At 43.6% G+C, this 19,796-nt stretch overlaps 1 protein-coding gene across 13 annotated transcripts in view; it reads right to left on the bottom strand.

The window, feature by feature from the left end:
• The window catches only part of PAAF1 (proteasomal ATPase associated factor 1), a 36,372-nt gene that overhangs the window by 16,007 nt on the left and 569 nt on the right, over nucleotides 1-19,796 (bottom strand). For 3 of the 13 annotated variants that reach the window (XR_016232381.1, XM_070075173.2, XM_008264186.5), the window contains exons 2-7: nucleotides 18,268-18,308; nucleotides 14,840-14,943; nucleotides 8,771-8,860; nucleotides 3,287-3,385; nucleotides 2,506-2,656; nucleotides 1,706-1,900 (exon numbers count right to left, since the gene is read on the bottom strand). Coding sequence is in view for 12 of the 13 variants with exons in the window: in XM_008264186.5 (XP_008262408.1) it covers nucleotides 1,706-1,900; nucleotides 2,506-2,656; nucleotides 3,287-3,385; nucleotides 8,771-8,860; nucleotides 14,840-14,943; nucleotides 18,268-18,308 (680 nt within the window). In the remaining variant the exon portion in view is untranslated. Of the gene's footprint in view, nucleotides 1-1,705; nucleotides 1,901-2,505; nucleotides 2,657-3,286; nucleotides 3,386-8,770; nucleotides 8,861-10,785; nucleotides 10,859-14,839; nucleotides 14,944-18,267; nucleotides 18,309-19,796 lie in introns of all 13 variants that reach the window. The other 10 variants (XM_051822387.3, XM_070075172.2, XM_089330685.1 and 7 more) reach the window with 5 other exon arrangements.

The following is a 19,796-nucleotide window of genomic DNA, read 5'->3' as shown; positions in this document are numbered from 1 at the left end:
TGTAAAAAGGCTCTGTGGAGTACAGGTATTGTGGTGCACAGGGTTACACTGCTGCTAGGGATGCCAGCATCCCATACTGGGACGCCATTTCAAGTTTGAGCTACTCTACTTTGAATCCAGCTTCCTGTTTATGTGTTTGGGAAAGCAGTTGATGATGGCCCAAGTGCTTGGGTCCTAACACCCATGTAGGAGACCTGGATATGGTTCCAGGATACTGGCTTCAGCCTGACCCAGCCCAGGATGTTGTGGCCATTTTGCTTTTTTTTTTTATTTATTTATTTGAAAGTCAGAGTTACACAGAGGAGAGGGAGAGGTAAAGAGAGAGAGAGAGAGGTCTTCCATCTGCTGATTCACTCCCCAATTGGCAGCAATGGTTGGAGCTGCGCTGATCCGAAGCTAGGAGCCAGGAGCTTCTTCCAGGTCTCCCACACGGGTGCAGGGGCCCAAGGACCTGGGCCATCTTCTACTGCTTTCCCAGGCCATAGCAGAGAGCTGGATTGGAAATGGAGCAGCCAGGTCTCGAACTGGCGCCTATAAGAGATGCTGGCACGGCAGGCAGCGGCTTAACCCACTACACCACAGCACTGGTCCGCTGTGGCCATTTGGAGAGTGAATGAGCAGACAGAACATCTCTCTCCATCTTTCCCTCTTTCTCTGTCACTCTGCCTTTCAATAAATAAATAAATATTCAAAGAAAAGAAATAAAAAATAAAAATGCTCCGTTGGGGTCAGTTTTCAACTGAGACGTGAATGGCGAATGGAAACCAGTCCTGTGAATGGTGGTGGGAAGTGCCCTCCAGACTAAGGAAACACGGCGGCAAAGGCGAGGGGTTGCTGGGCTGCAAGAGCAGACAGAAGGCGGGAGGGGTCCTGGGTCAGAGAGCAGCTGTGTTACAGGCCATGCTAAGGGGCTACCATGTCAATACAGGTATAAAGGGGGACAACTGGAGGTTTTCAAGTTGGAGAGTCACACGCTTCACGGATTTTTAAGAAATGATTCCAAAGATTGCTCCAGTTCAGGAAGCACTTAGCCTAGCAGTTTAGATGCTCACATCCCATATAAGAGTTCCTGGGTTTAAGTCTCAGCTCTGGCTCCTGACTCCAGCTTCCTGCTAATGCAGACCCTGGGAGGTAGTGGTGACAGCTCTATAACTGGGCTCCTGCCACCCACATGGGAGACTCAGACTTTGTTCCCAGCTCCCAGCTTTGGCCTTGGCCCAATCCCAGCTGGGATATTTGGAGAGTGAACTAAATGCCAGACAGGAGTCACTCTCACTCTCTGCTCTCCCTGTGATATCTATTTCTCAAATAAAAACTTTTGTTTAAAGATTTATTTATTTGAAAGTCAGAGTTACACACAGAGAGGAGAGACAGAAAGAGAGAGGTCTTCCATTCAATGGTTCATTCCCCAGTTGGCCGCAACGGCTGGAGCTGTGCCGATCCGAAGCTAGGAGCCAGGAGCTTCTTCCAGGTCTCCCACATGGGTGCAGGGGCCCAGGCACTCTCTCAGGCAATAGCTGATCTTAACATATACTTCCTTTGTCAATTCCAAACCAACAACAATGTAAGAGCAATAGTAAATATTAATCTTGTAGTGAAAATAGAAATGGCAGCAGGAACAGATAAGGGAAAAAAGGAGAAACTAAGCAAATGCTGATGAGGGTTTTCTTAAACAAAACAGGCTCATGTATCATCATTGACTTACTGGGCACCTGCTCTGGGGAGCCAAGGTTTATGGAGTTGTCTGCAGCACCCACTGCCACTCCATTGATGGAGGAACCACAGTCTGCAAGGACTCCCAAGCAGGCTGAGCGCCCACAATCCCAAAGTCGTGCTGTCCCATCTCGAGATCCAGACACCACATTCCTCCCCCGCTCAACAATGGCTGTATCTAGGATACCTAAAATGGATAAAGAAGAAAGGAAGTCCAAGTGAAGAGAAGACAGTGCAACACAGTGACTCCATGCAACAGTGGGTGTCCGGCAGGGCAGTTAGGATTTGGGAGCCTACAACCCATATGAGTAACTGGGTTCAATTCCTGGGACCACTCCCAATTCCAGTGCAACCTGTAAATATAAATTGCGACTTAAACCCATGGGAATCACAGCTCTATCTTGATCTATCTCTGATGTCCGGTGATGCAGCCATTCACCCCCTTGCTTTTACTGTCCCCTCAGCCCAAGGACTAATGAGAAAACGTAGGCACTTATCTCTACCTCCCTCTCTCATTACTCTCAGCATACAGGTAGATGATATCCTGAGGAATATTTTTTTTTTCTTATCAATTGTAGAAAACAACTATTTGTATAAGACTGTTAGTTCTAGATAGCAATCATGACTGAACAGCAAAGAAATTTCTGGCCCTTGGGGAAACAGCAGCTCATCAGAAACGGCCAGAGGATGAATTACCTGTGTGTCTGTGAATAACCAGCTTTGTTTTCTCTTTTCAGTGATTCATCTCTGGGGATCATTAGGGATGCCTTTGGGAGAAGCCACCCTTCATACCTCCTTTGTGACCTTTGAAGGTCACCACGCAGTTAGCATCTTCTGCTGACCAGATCTTGAGCTGGGCATCCATTCCCCCACTCAGAACCACAAGGCCTGATGGGAAAAACCTGCAACAATTCACATCAAACACATGTCCTTCCAATACTCTCTGGAAAAACAAAAGAAAATTCCATGCTAGTTCTCTTGTCCATCCCTTAATGTTCTCACTTCCCACATTTTGGTCCCTTATGAAATACCTACATACTATAACCATATGGTAGATTTAACGAAGGATGTCCAAAGGATATCTTAAGTTCATTTGTCTACCATGTAGTGTTCTAAGAGCTGCTGGCTCCCTTTCCTGGGATTTAGCGAAAATGTTACAGAACTGAATTCCCTTGCTCTCACATCCACTCCTAAGTCTAGTTCTAGGAATAAGGAGCTGAGGAGGCCTGGGAACTTAAAATTTCTCTTTCCTTAAAATCCTCTATGTAGGTTGCAGGCTCAGTCATATATTCAGTGTAACAGCTCAGTCTTGGAAACCAATCACTGAAGGCAGCTCAGTCAAGGGCCCACTCAGATATTCACTGGCCTGGCTTCTCAACTCTTCCAGCCCAACTCTGATCTGCGAAATCACTAAGTTTGAGAATGGTATTATAATCAACAAATGGGAGAACAGAAGTCAATGCATGTCCAGTGACCCTACATTTTTAGCATGGGCCACTCTTCCTTCCATGACCCATCAGGGTTTCTCAAACTACCCTTCATGTCTAAGACCCTAAATATCCAAATTCTTTACTCTGGGTTCTCCATTGGAAGCCTGCCAGATCTTCATGTTCCCATCAGTACTAGAAGACACACCAAGGCCTCCTCCACTGGAAATGTCCAGGCATGTTATCTGTTCAAAAGACAAAACAACCAATGTTGTAAGTAAGGAATTACTCTTATTTCTGTGACAGATCCTATAACCCTCCCTTTTTCCACACTCTTCCAAGACATCTTCAAGCCTATGCCTCCCAATACAAAAGACACGTGTTTGATGTGAAGGATGAGTTATTATCACTTACTTCCCCACAAGACCAGAGCCAATGCCATCTACTTCTCCGAACAAGACAACGCTCCCATAAACATCTGTTGTCTCCTGCTTCAGCTAAAACACGTTCCCTGTCCCCGTTTTGTTTTCATAGTTTCTACCCTCTGCTATTTTTTTTTGCAGTATCTTTCCTAATTCTTAGAAACCTACTTATAAACAACACCCTTCAATACATACTAGAATTCAAGGAAGAATAAAAATACTTCCATATAGATTCCATATATATCTATGTACAGATATATAGATATAAATGTTTCAGAATAAGTAATACAGAATTCTCAGATTCACTTCTGCAGTTCCAGTATCAGCAATCACTTCCTGCATGTATACCCTTTTTATTAAATGGCATTAAAAGAAAACATCCAGTTGCAAGTATTTCAGAAATGTGGGATAGACAGTCTGACATATTCCCAGCAACACTGACTCCCACATGGCCTAAATTAAGGAAAAGTAGACTGTGACTTTAATTATCTAATCTCCCATTTTCACTCTGTATGTCAATTAAGCCATAATGAAGATATTTGGCAAGAACTATAGGAATATTTAGGTAAATCTGTAACATTTTAAGACTCTTCTTCTTTATTTTGGTTCCTCAGAATAAAAGCACTGTTAACTTAATTGTAGATCCTTCAATTTTAATAAATGGATGAATCATCTCTTAGTAAACTTACACAAGAGAAAGAGAAATAGCAAAAAGGCACCATCAATGATAAAAAAAAAATGACCTACTTCCCAAAGGTTTTCCCAACTCCCTCACAAGAGACTCATCATTTCCTTCCTGAGAATATCTCAGCACTATATTCACATATTGTAATGGTCAGCACCCAATACAAATAAAGGGTGACTGCCTTCTCTAGCAGATATGTGGCAATGTCTGGAAACAAGATGCAGGGAGGAGGGACAGTGGCCTGTTACAGGTTGAGGTACTGGATGCTGCTAGGTGCCCTGCAATGCATAGAACAGTGCCCTATAACGAAGGACCCAGGTCAGGATGTCAATAGTACTGAGGCTGAGAAACTTTGTTATATTGTATTATATCCTCTCAGTTAATATGCTGTCCCTAAAGGAAACAGGGACTTTGTGTTACTTATCCCCAGTGCCTAGCCTTAAAAAGAAATTAGGTCTGAACTACCTATTTCTTACAAAATGTTAGGAATTAATAGATTAAAGACCATACCAGCTATCTTCTTAGTTCAAATTTTTTCTTTAAAGACTTATTTATTTATTTGAAAGGCAGAGTTACAGAGTCAGAGGCAGAGAGGGAGAGAAGTCTTCCATCTGCTGGTTCACACCCCAGATGGCCACAATGGCCAGCGCTGCACCGATCTAAAGCCAGGAACCAGGTGCTTCTTCCGGGTCTCTTACGTGGGTGCAGGGGCCCAAGGACCTGGGACATCTTCTATTGCTTTCCAAAGGCCACAGCAGAGAGCTGGATCAGAAGTAGAGCAGCTGGGACTTGAACCGGTGTCCATATGGGATGCCGGTATTGCAGGCAGTGGCCGTAAGTCCAAACTTTTGTTAAAGGAAAACGGGAATGGGATCTATCACCCATAAATACCTACTATGTACCTTACAGGTAATAAACAATACCTCAAGTAACCTCCCAAAAATCTGTTAGGTATGATTCCTGTTTTTCACATGAGCAAACTGAGGCCTAAGAAGAGACTGAGTAATCTCCGAAGGCCACATGTTAGGAACCAGTATACAAATCTAGGTCAGATTCCAAAGCTAAAGATCTATTCCTGAGCTTAATGATAACAAAAGAACAAACAGATCAATGAATTAATCTTATATATCAAATAAAGATGACAATTTAAGTCACTGGGGTAGAAGATGAGTTACCTTATGATGCTATGAGTTGTTTAATAATTTTAAAATTGGAATGTTAAAAATGAAAATACTAAAATAAAAATAAATTTACATAATTTCACAAATAATGTAACTGGCACTACAACTGCCTTATGGTAAGCATTCAACATGATCTTCAGTAGTAGAAGTATGCAGTCGCAATAGTGAAGACCTCGTAAGACATGAACACACGCACTGTGGGCACCACACAGTATGTTTTTCAGAGGAAATGTACAGCAATGAATAACTCCACAAGTCAGTTTAACAGAGGTCAGTTAGAACATACTCTATAACCCAACAATTCTATTTAACACATGTATTACAATTTCTTCCTACCTTCTTAAGTAGAAGTTTAGCTGCAAGTATACTTATAAAAATTTGAAATCATAAAGTTGGGAACACCTGCACGTACAGTAATAAAAAACTAGAAAAATAAATGACAGTAAAGTCATAGAATGAAGCATTGTAGCTTTTTAAAAATATACTTATTTGGCCGGCGCCACGGCTCACTAGGCTAATCCTCCGCCTAGCGGCGCCGGCACACCAGGTTCTAGTCCCGGTCGGGGCGCCGGATTCTGTCCCGGTTGCCCCTCTTCCAGGCCAGCCCTCTGCTGTGGCCAGGGAGTGCAGTGGAGGATGGCCCAGGTGCTTGGGCCCTGCACCCCGTGGGAGACCAGGAAAAGCACCTGGCTCCTGGCTCCTGCCATCGGATCAGCGCGGTGCGCCGGCCGCAGCGCGCCGGCCGCAGCGGCCATTGGAGGGTGAACCAACGGCAAAAGGAAGACCTTTCTCTCTCTCTCTCTCACTGTCCACTCTGCCTGTCAAAAAAAAAAAAATATATATATATATATACTTATTTATTTATTTGAAAGGTACAGTGACAGAGATAGAATGAGAATCAGAGAAAGAAAGAGACCTTCTATCTATTGATTCACTCCCCCGATGGCTGCAATAGGCAGGGCTGGGCCAGGCTGAAGCCAGGAACCTGGAACTCCATTTGGAGTAGCCAAGCTTAGACTGGTGTGCTCCAATATGGGATGCCAGCATCACAGTGGCTTTACCCCCTACGCCACAACACTGGGCCTATCACTATGTAGATTTTAAAAGATGACATAAGGGTGACTATTGTGGTACAGCAGGTTAAGCTGTGGCTTGGGATCCCCACATCCTATATCACAGTGCCTGGGATTGAGTTCCAATCCAGCTTTCTGCTAATGTGTCTGGGAAGGCAGCAGATGACCCAAGTACTAGGGTTCCTGTCACCCATGCGGGAAACTCAGGTAGAGTCCCCAGCTCCTGGCTTTGGCCTGGCCCAGACCTGTTGTGGGCATTGTTGAGGGCATTTAATTGTGGGCACTGTTCACTGTTGTGAACAGTGGATGAAAGATCTGTCTCTCCGTCTCTTTGTCACTCTACCTATCAAGTAAATAAGTAAAAGAATACACAGAAAGATGACACAGAACACTTCTAAGTAATCAAAACCAAGTTATAAAATAGCATGGAGGTTGGTGTTGTGGTGCAGGGAGCAAAGCCATCAGTCACAATGCTAACATACCATGTTGCAAGGCTGGTTCAAGAACTGGGTGCTCTGCTTCCAATCCTGGAAGAGCAGAAGCAGATGGCCCAAGTCCTTGGGCTTCTGCCACCCATGTGGGAGACTAGAATGGAGTTCCAAGCTCCTGGCTGCCCGCCTGACCCTGGCTGTTACAACCATCTGGGGAGTAAGCCAGCGGATGAAATCTCTATCTCTATCTCTATCTATCTCTCTCTCTCTCTCTTACCCCCCCCCCCATTCTGTCACTCTGTCTTTCAAATCAATTAAATCTTTAATTAAAAAGAAAGCATGAAGCCTGCACCGCGACTCAATAGGCTAATCCTCCGCCTGCGGCGCCGGCACACTGGGTTCTAGTCCTAGTCGGGGCACCGGATTCTGTCCCGGTTGCCCCTCTTCCAGGCCAGCTCTCTGCTGTGGCCCAAGTCCTTGGGCCCTGCACCTGTATGGGAGACCAGGAGAAAGCACCTGGCTCCTGGCTTTGGATCAGCGCGGTGCGCCGGCTGCAGCGCGCCGGCCACGGCGGCCATTGGAGGGTGAACCAACGGCAAAGGAAGACCTTTCTCTCTGTTCTCTCTCTCTCTCTCACTGTCTACTCTGCCTGTAAAAAAAAAGCAAGCAAGCAAGCAAGCAAGCAAACAGTACTGTAAAAATGTGCTTTGGTAAAATATTTAAAGAAAAGACTGATAGGGACTGGCACTGTGGCATAGTGGGTAAAGCCGCCGCCTGCAGTGCTGGCATCCCATATGGGTGCCGTTTCAAGTCCCAGCTGCTCCACTTCCAGTCCAGCTCTCTGCTATGGCCTAGGAAAGCAGCAGAAGATGGCCCAAGTCCTTGGGCCCCTGCACCTGTTTGGGAGACCCAGAAGAAGCTCCTGGCTCCTGGCTTTGGATTAGTGCAGCTCCAGCTGTTGTGGCCAACTGGGGAATGAACCAGCAGATGGAAGACCTCTCTCTCTCTCTCTCTCTCTCTCTGCCTCTCCTTCTCTCTCTGTGTAACTCTTTCAAATAAATAAATAAATCTTAAAAAAAAAAAAAAAGATTGCTAGAATTACAATAACGATATATAAAGTTTAGCATGGTGCTGGCTCATAGTAAGCAAACAGTAAATATTAGCTATTCCTACTACATTATTTGTAAAGGCTACAATGAAGCAAATTTACAACAGTTATTTTTAGGTTATGGAAATAGGAGTAATTTTCATTTCCTTTTATATTTCCTAAATATTAATCATTAAATACATACTTGTTTTTGCAATAACAGTAACAAACAGCTCTTTTAAAAAATATGCTACACAGGAAAAAGTGGACAACTTTAATATGATCAGTTCATCCATCGGTTTCTAACTGCTGATTTGGAAAAGCTCATAGTAGTAGAAAGGGTTTTATTACAAAGATTTCTGAAAACTTTTCTTCAATCTGGTGTTTCTGGAATTTTGAGAAAATGTCCTTGCATTGTAAGCAAAGGAATAAAATACAAGTAGTGGCATATTATGCAGGCATCCACCATTCTATCACTATCCAAAATCTGCTAAGTACCTCTGCTAAAACATCAAAGAAAATTTCACACACCTCTAAGTTTACCAATAAACAGATTTTGTACACATATTCTATGTGGACCTGAGTACATGTTTTTGTCAAACATATCATATTTGATTACCTGTACCATCATACAAGGCAAAATAAATGAAATATACATTAATTATGAATATATTTATAGCACTAGACAAGCAGATAAAATAAAAAGTTAACATGCTATTACGTTTTCTCTTAATTGTATCAAAGTACTTACACTCTTTGTATGAATTCTGGAAAAAGTAGTATATGGTGCCAAAAACTTAGAAGATGCATTTTCCTTTGGACAGGAAATATGAATGCTTTTCTAAACAAAGAGGAAAAAGTGAAAACCATCAGTAAAGCTACTCCAATGAAATTACAGTCTCTTCAAGAACACAGGACTACAGGAAATTCTCATCTTCTAGAGCGTATCTTCTCCAAACTTCCTTTCCCAGACCACAAAACTATTATTCCCCCATATCTTAGCTGCCATTTAAACGCAGAGGGCTGCAGAGTAATTTGGTATCACTGAAATGCCATTATCTTCATATTGAAGTAAACTGTCCTACAGAAGACAGACTAATGAAGATACAAGTATAATGGTATTAACTTTTAGATGAAAATCTAATACAATACTGTCAACCTGCAGTGGGACAAGGAGTGGGACCCTCAGAAGAGTGCATAAAGAGACGAGAGAAAAGTCAGCTCCAGTCCCCAAGCCCAGGGGCTAAACACAAGCCTAAAAGTGAGCCTGGGGGCCAGTGTTGTGATGCAGCAGGTGAAGCTGACGACACATCCCATATTAGAGTATCAGTTTAAGTCCTGGCTGATGTGCTGGGGAAGGCAGTAGAAGACAGCCTAAGTCCCTCGGCTCCTGCCACTCATGTGGGAGATCTGGATGGAGTTCTGGGGTCCTGCTTTTGGCCTGGCCCTCCCTGGGCTATTGCAGAGAACAAATCAGCAAGTGGGAAGATTTATTTCTACCTTATCTGTCCCCATCTCCTTCTCTCTCTCCCCCACCCCCATCACTCTTTCAAGTAAAATGAAAGTAAATAAAATTTTTCAATATATAAGTTTATTTTGGTATATTATTTTGAAATCATGGATAATCTTTACATAATACGCATTTTCTATTAACTTTTTGAAGATACTTATCTTCACGGATTTCAAAATTTTTTGCACCAAAATAAGCTGATCTTTTAATTCTAGTTTTCTGCCAACCTTTTTGAAGTACCTTTCTATGTTGGCATGTCAAGGTAGCATACACAGAGATGTAAAAGGCTTGGTAAACTCTTACTCAAGGATTCTTGCACTATGACAGTCCTTTATTGTACAAGCAAAATGCCAACATCACCACCTAACCGTGTATCTCCTGTGAGGAGCTCAGGAGCGGCATGCCCCACAAAGGCCCCTGACCTCTAATCTCTCAGGCAGCATCACTTCAGTCTCTGGAAATGGCAGTGTCTTCTGCAATCAAGATTTTCTGAACCTCTTCATATTCAACAAGCACAGATCCTCTCACTTCATTAGAAAGAACAGTTTCAAAGTCCTAACACTCTCATCACCATAAATGAATATGCTCTCATTACAGGCGACCTACTCCTTGTAAAAGACCATTAGAATACCTATACAAACAGTACTTTCTTACCAGTACATCCATGCCTGGCTGCCTGCAGGCCTTTCATTCAGTGAGTTTTTGCTTCTAACCGCACAATAAAGCCCATATTGTTCCAAGATAGCTGACATGGATTTGGAACTGCCTACTGCACCAGGAACTAAAGAGTCAGCTAAACTGTCTTGGCTGAATATTCATACCCTCAAGAATTCAAGGAGTTCCAAAACAGTGTTCAGGCCTCTGTAAGAATTGGTCTCAGATGACTTCATTTCTTTAGGGCTAATTACATGAAAGAGTTCAAGAATCAGTGCTTTTCTCCTGCTTACAAATCCTGCAAATCAACCTTTAACTCATGAACGACTACAGAGGAAGATAAATGTTGAACTACCTTCGAATGTAAACAATAGACAATCATGCTGTTAAAGCACTTTAAAGAAAAGCTGCAGAAGATAACGAAACAGACAAAATTCAAGGGGGAAAAGTATGAGTATGCCACATTAAAATAAAACTCAAACATTTTTTAAATCCTCCAGAGTTAGGCATTGAAGCATAATGACAGATCTACTGTTTAAAAGGACGATGTAGCAACATCAAATGGCAAAGTGACAAATGAATGTTAAACCATAAGCACTTACTGTCTGAACCCACCCAGCAGGTTCATGGAGTAATTAGCAATGCTGTTTGAAGAGATAGGGTTTGTTGCCAGGCCTGAGTATGAAGGGAAGAAATACAGATCAAGTATATCCAATAAAAAACTGGAGTTATGAATTGAGATGTACTGTTAACTCTAAAATATACATAGAATTTTCAGGGCTCAAGAAAAAAGTAATCTAAATATCAGCACCCAGGCTGCAGGTGTACATTAGCAAAACACCTGAGAAAAATACAGGCTTGCAAGGTGGTATTACTTGGAATCAGAACTGGGTTTCTTATTTTTTTAAAAGATTTATTTATTTATTTGAAAGGCAGAGTTACAGAAAGGCAGAGGCAGAGGCAGAGAGAGAGAGAGAGAGAGAGGTCTTCCATACTCTGGTTCATCCCCCAGATGGCTGCAACAGCTGGAGCTGAGCCGATCCAGGTCTCCCACGTGAGTGCAGGGGCCCAAAGATTTGGGCCATCTTTTACTGCTTTCCCAGACCATAGCAGAGAGCTGGTTGGAAGTGAAGCAGCTGGGACCCGAACCGGCGCCCATATGGGATGCTGGCATTGTAGGCAGTGGCTTCACCCGCTATACCACAGCGCCGATCCCAAAACTGGGTTTCTTTTTTTTTTTTTTTTTTTTCCCACAGGCAGAGTGGACAGTGAGAGAGAGAGAAAGGTCTTCTTTTGCCGTTGGTTCACCCTCCAATGGCCACCGCGGCCGGCGCACCACACTGATCCGAAGGCAAGAGCCAGGTACTTCTCCTGGTCTCCCATGAGGTGCAGGGCCCAAGCACTTGGGCCATCCTCCACTGCACTCCCTGGCCACAGCAGAGAGCTGGCCTGGAAGAGGGGCAACTGGGACAGAATCCGGCGCCCTGACCGGGACTAGAACCTGGGGTGCCAGTGCCACAGGTGGAGGATTAGCCTATTGAGCCACGGCGCCGGCCCCAACTGGGTTTCAATTCTAGTACACAGTCTAACTGTCTTCAATTATTAGGAATTAATTAACTTCTGAGTTTGCCTATCTGCAAAGAGAAAAGTTGAAATGTCAATTCCAGGAGCCAGCACTGTGGCATAGCAGGTTAAGCCACCGCCTGCAGCCCCATCATCACATATGGGTGCCAGTTCAATTCTCGGCTGCTCCACTTCCAATCCCACTCCTTGCTAATGGGTCTGGAAAGCAGCAGAAGCAGTCGAAATGCTTGGGCCCTGCACCCACATGGGAGACTAGAAGAAGCTCCTTGTTTCTGGCTTCAGATTGGCCCAGTACCAGTAGCTGCAGTCATTTCGGGGGAAAAAACAGGATAGAAGGGCTCTCCCTCTCCCTCTCTAACTCTGCCTCTCAAATAAAATAAATCAATCTCCAAAAATGTCAATTCCAGGGGACTGTTACAATAAGCAACAATAACTTCTATAACATTTTTGTTGCATCTAAACTAGTCTCATTCCCTATTAATCACATTCTGTGAGGCAAAATTTTATCTGTATTTTACAAATAGGGAAACTGAGGCTTGGAGATGTAAGTTACTTGTCCAAAATCATATAGCTGGTAAGTGTCAGAGTTAATGAAAATTTACATTCCGATCTGACACTTCCTACAACCATAGCTGCTTATGAAAAACAAATATAAAATCTATAACATTCAGTCTATTACCTTGTACAAAGAACGTAATGAATGAACATTTGCTAAAGGTCTTATGTGAAAAAAACATAGCATTCTCTATTATTTAAAGATTCCTTTATTTTAAAGACAGAGTTATAGAGAGGGAGAAACAAAGATAGAAATCTTCCATTCACTGGTTCACTCCCCAAATGGCTGCAACAGCCAGAACTATGCCAGGCTGAAGCCAAGAGCTTCATCCAGGTCTCCCTTGTGGATGCAGAGGCACAAGTTCTTGGGCCATCTTCCGCTGCTTTCCCAAATGCATTAGCAGGGAGCTGAATCAGAAGTGGAGCAGCTGGGATTCAACCCAGTGCCCATATAGGATGCTACTTTACAGGTGATGGCTTTAGCGCTACTCAACAAAGCCAGCCTCTTGTTGGTATACTCTTTACAACTGGGGCCAATGTTGTGGCAGAGTGGGTTAAGCCACCGCCTATGATGCAGCCTTCCCATATGAGCACCAGTTTGAGTCCCGGGCGTTCCACTTCCAATTCAGCTTCCTGCTAATGCACCTAAAAGCAGATGAGGATAGCCCAAGTGCTTGGGACCCTGCCACCAATGAGGAGGACCTGGCCCAGCCCTGTCCATTGCAGCCATTTTGGGAATCAATCAGTGGAAGAAAGACTTCTCTCTCTCTCTCTCCCCCCTGTAACTCTGCCTTTCAAATAAATAAATTAAAAAAAAAAAAAACAAAAACAAAAACAAAAACACAAAACCTTTACAACTAAAAATTATACAAAAAAAGAAAAAAAGGCTGGTTCACCCTTTGGGACTCATCCCACCAATACAAACTGACTGCAGCAGTCATAATGAGTAAGGAAAGGCGAATCATGGGTTGTAAAACATGAAGCTTAGCCATCTATTTACCTTAAAGACAAATGAGAAAACTATCATGTACTACTAATCAAAGTTCTTCACCAAGGCCTAGCCACGCACAGATTGTAAGGCAATATTGTCCCATATGCTAGGTATTAGCCACATAAGGCTACAGAATAATTGAAATGTGGGAAATACAAATGAAGAACTTAATTTTATTTAATTCTAAAGATTAACTTAAAAACTGATACTTCATTCAATTACTAGAAAGCTTTTAGGTATGTTTGTAACTATTGAGGTATGTGAATCAATGTTTTTAATTGTAAGTTTAATACAGATCAAGTATTTCCAATAAAATATTACAGTCTGAATTGAGATGTGCCTCATGTGTAAACCACACATAGGAATTTGAAGACTTAATGAGAAAAAAGAAATGTAAAATATCTCATTAACTGTTTTACATTCATTACAAGTTGAAATAATATCTTAGATACATCAGGTTAAGTAAGATATTAATTTCAGTATTTTGAATCCTTGCTTCCAAGATGGCAAAGGAACAACAGCCATGCCTAAAAGGACCGCAGCCATGTGCAGCCTGTCTTCCACAAACGTTCTGATGTGTGCCCAAGGACAAGGCCATTAAGAAGTTGGTCATCTGAAATATAGTGGAGGCCAAAGCCATTAGGGACATCTCCAAAGCAAGTGTCTACAAAACCTATGTGCTTCCCAAACTACGTTATTGTGTGAGTTGTTGCAGTCATAGCAAAATTGTCAGAAATCAATATCCTGAAGCCAGGAAGGACCAAATACCATCTTGCTGACTTAGACCTGCTGGTGCTACCCCAGGGCCTCCACAAAGCCCATGTAAGGAGCTTAGTCTTTAAGGGCTGAAAAGAAACTATCCTTTGGAAAAATAAAATGGAAATTAATCCTTTAAAAAAAAGCTAATTTCATCTGCTACTAAACGAGTTAAAATTACATATGCAGCTCAAATTATCAGAGCTGGTGTAAGTAAGCAGAAGTTTGGATTTAAAAGTACATGTAACTGCCAGCGCCGTGGCTCACTAGGCTAATCCTCCGCCTAGCAGCGCCTGCACACCAAGTTCTAATCCTGGTCGGGGCGCCGGATTCTATCCTGGTTGCCCCTCTTCCAGGCCAGCTCTCTGCTATGGCCCAGGAGTGCAGTGGAGGATGGCCCAAGTGCTTGGGCCTTGCACCCCATGGGAGACCAGAAGCACCTGGCTCCTGCCTTCGGATCAGCGCGATGCGCCGGTCGCAGCGTGCTGGCTGCAGCGTGCCAGCCGCAGCGGCCATTGGAGGGTGAACCAACGGCAAAAGGAAGACCTTTCTCTGTCTCTCTCTCTCTCTCACTGTCCACTCTGCCTGTCAAAAAAAAAAAAAAAAAAAAAAAAAAAGTACATGTAACTATGAGAAAAAGCTCAACATTTAGGTAGCAAAACTTTTGATTACTGTACAAATGAAATGGAGATGACATAGATGCAAAACAACCATATAAATATCTAAAGCAGATACATGTCCCACCACATTTAAAAGGCGTAAGAATATACCTTGTTGACTTCATTCACAATAAACCCTTCTGAAGCTGTAACCTCAGGGACGCCATCTAGGCCAAGTCCTTGACAAGTCAGGCTGCCATACAAAGATGGCTTCCCTGTAGAGCACAAAAGAAGCATAGCTTAGAAAAACAAGAAAAATTTAAGATTTTTTTCCTAGAAGATCCAATTCAGGCATCTCTACAGATGAGATGCCCATTTAGGAAAAAAAAAAAAAAACAGTATGCGTTAAAAGTCAGGTGAAGGGGCTGGTGTTGTGAAACAGTGGGTAAAGCCACCCCTGCAATGGTGGCATCCCATACGGATCCCAGCTGCTCCATTTCAGATCCAGCTCCCTGCTAATGTGCCTGGAAAAGCAGCAGAGGATGACCCAAGTACTTGGGCCCCTGCATCCACGTGGGAGACCCAGAAGCTCCAGGTTCTTGGTTTAGGCCTGGCACACTCCTAGCCTTTGCAGCCATTTGAGGAGTGAACCAGTAGATGGAAGGCCTCTTTCTGTCTCTTCCTCTGTCTGTCTGTAACTCTTTCAAATACATAAAAATACTGGGGCCGGTGCTGTGGCATAACGGGTTGGGCCTCTGCCTGCAGTGCTGGCATCCCATATGGGCGCTGGTTCGAGTCTTGGCTGCACCACTTCCGATCCAGCTCTCTACTATGGCCTGGGAAAGCAGTAGAATATCACCCCCATTCTTGGGCCCCTGCACCCGCGTGGGAGACCCAGAGGAGGCTCCTGGCTCCTGGCTTTGGATCAGCGCAGCTCTGGCCATTGCGGCCAACTGGGGAGTGAACCAGTAGATGGAAGACCTCTCTCTCTGCCTCTCCTTCTCTCTCTGTGTAACTCTTTCAAATAAATAAATCTTAAAAAAAAAAAAAAAAAAAAAAAAGAAATACATAAAATAAATCTTTAAAAAAAAAAAACAGGTCAGATCAAATGGAAAGAGCGTTAGGTCAGGCAAACCTGTTTTACAATGGAATACACGGAAAGACTAAATAAAGAACAAAGACGTAGGGGTCTGCCTCTCTTGGAGTCCCCTTCCTGATATCTATAGGCTTCTGACTTAAATAAATCCTACTTTTCTCTCTGCAAAAAAAAAAAAAAGGGGGGGGGTTTAGATATGATATAGCATGTGTAGAGAAAACTGCTAGAGTGATCGCTTGTTTTTTGGCTGTGAAATGGAATTCTTCCAGGACAGAAGGTAAAGATCAATGTTAGGGGTATGTGTTATAATCAAATAGGGTAAGCCATCACTTGGAATGCTTGCATTCCACATCAAAGTGCCTGCTTCATATCCCAGCTACTCCATGTCTGATCTAGCTTCCTGCTAATGCACCTGGGATGCAGCAAATAATGACCCAAATGCTTGGGTCCCTGCCACTCACAGGGGAGACTCCAAGGAGTTTCTGGCTTCTGGCTTCGGCCTGGCTCTGCACCAGCTGTTTGGAGCATTTGGGGAGTAAACCGGCAGATGGAAGATCTTTCTCTTTCTCTTTGGCTCTGTCTCTGTCTTTGTGTCTGCCTTTCAAGTAGGTGGAAATAAATATTTTCTAAAAAAGATAACATTAAGGCTGGTGCCATGGCACAGTGGGTTAATTCCCCACCTGCGGTGCCAGCATCCCATATGGATGCCAGTTCTAGTCCCGGCTGTACCACTTCCAATCTAGCTCTCTGTGATGGCCTGGGAAAGTAGTGAAGGATGGCTCAAGCACTCAGGGCCCTGTACCCACATGGGAGACCTGGAAGAAGCTCCTGACTCCTGGCTTTGGATTGGCGCAGCTCCAGCTGATGCAGCCATTTGGGGAGTGAACCAACAGATGGAAGACCTTTCTTTCTTCTTCTTTTTTTTTTAAGATTTATTTATTTGAAAGACAGAGTTAGAGAGAGAGGTAGAGAAAGAGAGAAAGGTCTTCCATCTGCTGGTTCACTTCTCAGATGGCTGCAACGGCTGGAGTTGCGCCGATCCAAAGCCAGGAGCCAGGAGCCTCCTCCGGGTCTCCCACATGGGTGCAGGGGCCCAAGAACGAGGGCCATATTCTACTGCTTTCCCAGGTCATAGCAGAGAGCTGGATTAGAAGAGGAGCAGCCAGGACTAGAACCAGCGCCCATATGGGATGCCGGCACTTAAGGCCAGGGCGTTAACCCGCTGTGCCACAGTGCCGGCCCCAAAGACCTTTCTTTCTATTTCTCCCTCTCACTGTCTGTAACTCTACCTCTCAAATAAATAAATAAAGCCTTTAAAAAATAAAAAGGCAAATGAACTGCTCCTGGTGTCCAGCAGGGAGCTGTAAAAAAAGAAAAAACAAAAGATCAACATTAAAGTGTATGAGGATACTTCAAAAAGTTCATGGAATGTGGAATTAAAAGGTATGTTTATTTTGGTGCAAAAAATTTGAAATCCAGCATATAAAGGCCCTTCAAACAGTTTATGGAAAATGTATATTATGAAAAAACCACACCTGGTTTCAAATTTTTTTAAGACTTATGCATTTATTTATTTGAACAAGGAGGAATGAGACATCAGTTAAAACATCACTTTGGTATAGCAGTCACAGAAAAGGTAGTTGAAGGATAACTCATCAGGAACTCATAATCGAGGACGGAAATCCGGACTACAAGACCAAGGAAAGAAGCAGGAGACAGGAAAGTGGTATAAAGGCTATTTCAAAAAGATGTCACAGAGGACCGAGGAAACCACGCTTTTCGTCTCCCTCCTAGATTCCTGCCTTCATCCTAGGAAGTATGGCCTTCAGGGTACAGCATTTAAACCAACCTCCCGGCGGCACCCTCAATGACCTCTCTACACTCTCACACTAACTAAAACAACCTCAGCCTCAGCTCTACCCACCATGCCACACACTGTTCCCCTCGGCTCTTTAACAGGGAGCTGGATTGGAAGTGGAAAAGCTCAGACTAAACCAGCACCCATATGGGATGCCAGTACCACAGGTGGAGGCTTAACCTACTATGCCACAGTGCTGGCAATATATATGCCTTTTAAAGTGTTTTTAAGAACTGACAATGCACCTGGGAAAGCAGCAGAGGATGCCCCAAGCACTTGGGTCCCTGCCACCCACATGGAAAACATGGATGGAATTCTAGGCTCCTGGCTTCAGCCTGGGCTAGTCCCAGCTGTGTGGGCATTTGGGGAGTGAACCAGCAGATAGAAGATATCTCTTGGTTCTTCCCCTTCTGTCACTCTACCTTTCAAATAAATAAATGAATTGTAAATAACAAACAAACAAAAGAAAAAAAAAAAACAACTACAAGTGTAGACCAATTAGTTCCCAGCTCCTATCTTTGGACTGGCCCAGCCCTGGCTACCACAGTCATTTGGGAAGTGCACCAAAATAAAGTTATCTTGTAATTATTATTTTTTTTAATTAAAGAAACAGAGACAACACACAGATCATGAACATTACATTACCTGGAGGATGACAGCTCACCCAGGCCTCCCCTTCATCCTTCCTATAAGAGAGACAAAGTCTAATTAGGCTCACGAACAGTAGAATAGGACACCACTTGTACAAAGGGAGAAAGGTCATATAATCTCCAATTTGGTCAGAGTAATTAGACGTGACATGCTGCCATACATAGATTATTCTAAGACAAACTTTGTTGAAGAAATACTTATGTATTAGGTATATAATGAACAGATATTTGCTTGTTAAATCAATGCCCAAATACTTCCATCAATGGAGAGTTTACTTGGAAAAACCAAGGTTACTTATATTTAGATATTTATGTGGATTATTTTAAACCAAGGCCTGGACTGGTCACTTTCCATATAGCATCATTAGTCCTCGAAACAACCAAATAAGATATTATTTCCTCCACCTTAAGTATTAAAAACTAGGCTCAGGGGCCAGTGCCGTGCCTCACTTGGTTAATCCTCCGCTGTGGTGCCGGCATCCCATATGGGTGCCAGATTCTGTCCCGGTTGCCCCTCTTCCAATCCAGCTCTCTGCTGTGGCCCAGGAAGACAGTGGAGGATGACCCAAGTGCTTGGGCCCCTGTGCCTGCATGGAAGACCAGGAGGAACCACCTGACTCCTGGCTTCGGATCAGCGCAGCGTGCCGGCCATAGTGGCCCTTTGGGGGGTGAACCAACAGAAGGAAGACCTTTCTCTCTGTCTCTCTCTCTAACTCTGCCTGTCCAAAAAAAAACAACAACAACAACAACAACAACAACAAAACAACAACTAGGCTCAGTGCTGGGCACATAGCCTACTAGTGTTGCCAGTTTGGAGGCCCTTGTCCCATATCAGAGTACCTGGGTTCAATACCTGCCTCTAGCTCCTGAATAGCTTCCTGTGAATGCAGACCCCAGGAGGCAGCAGTGATGGTTCAAGCAATGGGGTTTATCATACCTTTGTGGGAGACCTAGATTGATTCCCAGGCTCCCAGCTTTGGCTCTGGCTACTCCATACTGTCACAGGCACTTGGTGAACCAGATAGGGAACCCCCCCCACCCCATTAAATAAAAACTATAGTTCAGAGAAAGGTGACCTAACCAAAGTCACCTAGCCATGATACCGGGACTGGTGCACAATTAGGTCCGACTTTTTTGACATTTCACATTGACTTTTTACATGTTTTATAATGCACCTCCCCAATCATCCAAATCCTGCTCTCTTCACCTTAATATTTTCACACACTTTTGTGGTATGACAGAAAGTGTCTAGGCTTTAAAGACAGAAAGAGCTAGGCTGACAGCCGTCTCTATCGTATGATCAGCTGCATCATCTTGGATGAGTTATGCCCTGATCTGGCTCTTGCATTCTCTCACAGGTACCTGGTGGCACTTAATCAATGTGACCATTCATCCTTTATTATCACCTTGTTTTCTAGTAAGCAATCTTTATTTTAGTCCACCTAGGAAGGTGTAAATTTCTCAATCCTGATGTCTAGGGAATAAAGGGCACAGTAGATGATGGCTAAATATATGCTAAATGAA

The sequence above is a fragment of the Oryctolagus cuniculus genome, chromosome 1 (genome assembly GCF_051225735.1).
Source record: "Oryctolagus cuniculus isolate XC-2025 breed Fujian yellow rabbit chromosome 1, ASM5122573v1, whole genome shotgun sequence".
Taxonomy (NCBI): domain Eukaryota; kingdom Metazoa; phylum Chordata; class Mammalia; order Lagomorpha; family Leporidae; genus Oryctolagus; species Oryctolagus cuniculus.
Note: the sequence above shows the minus strand (reverse complement) of the source record. Positions and strands in the feature narration are given on the sequence as shown.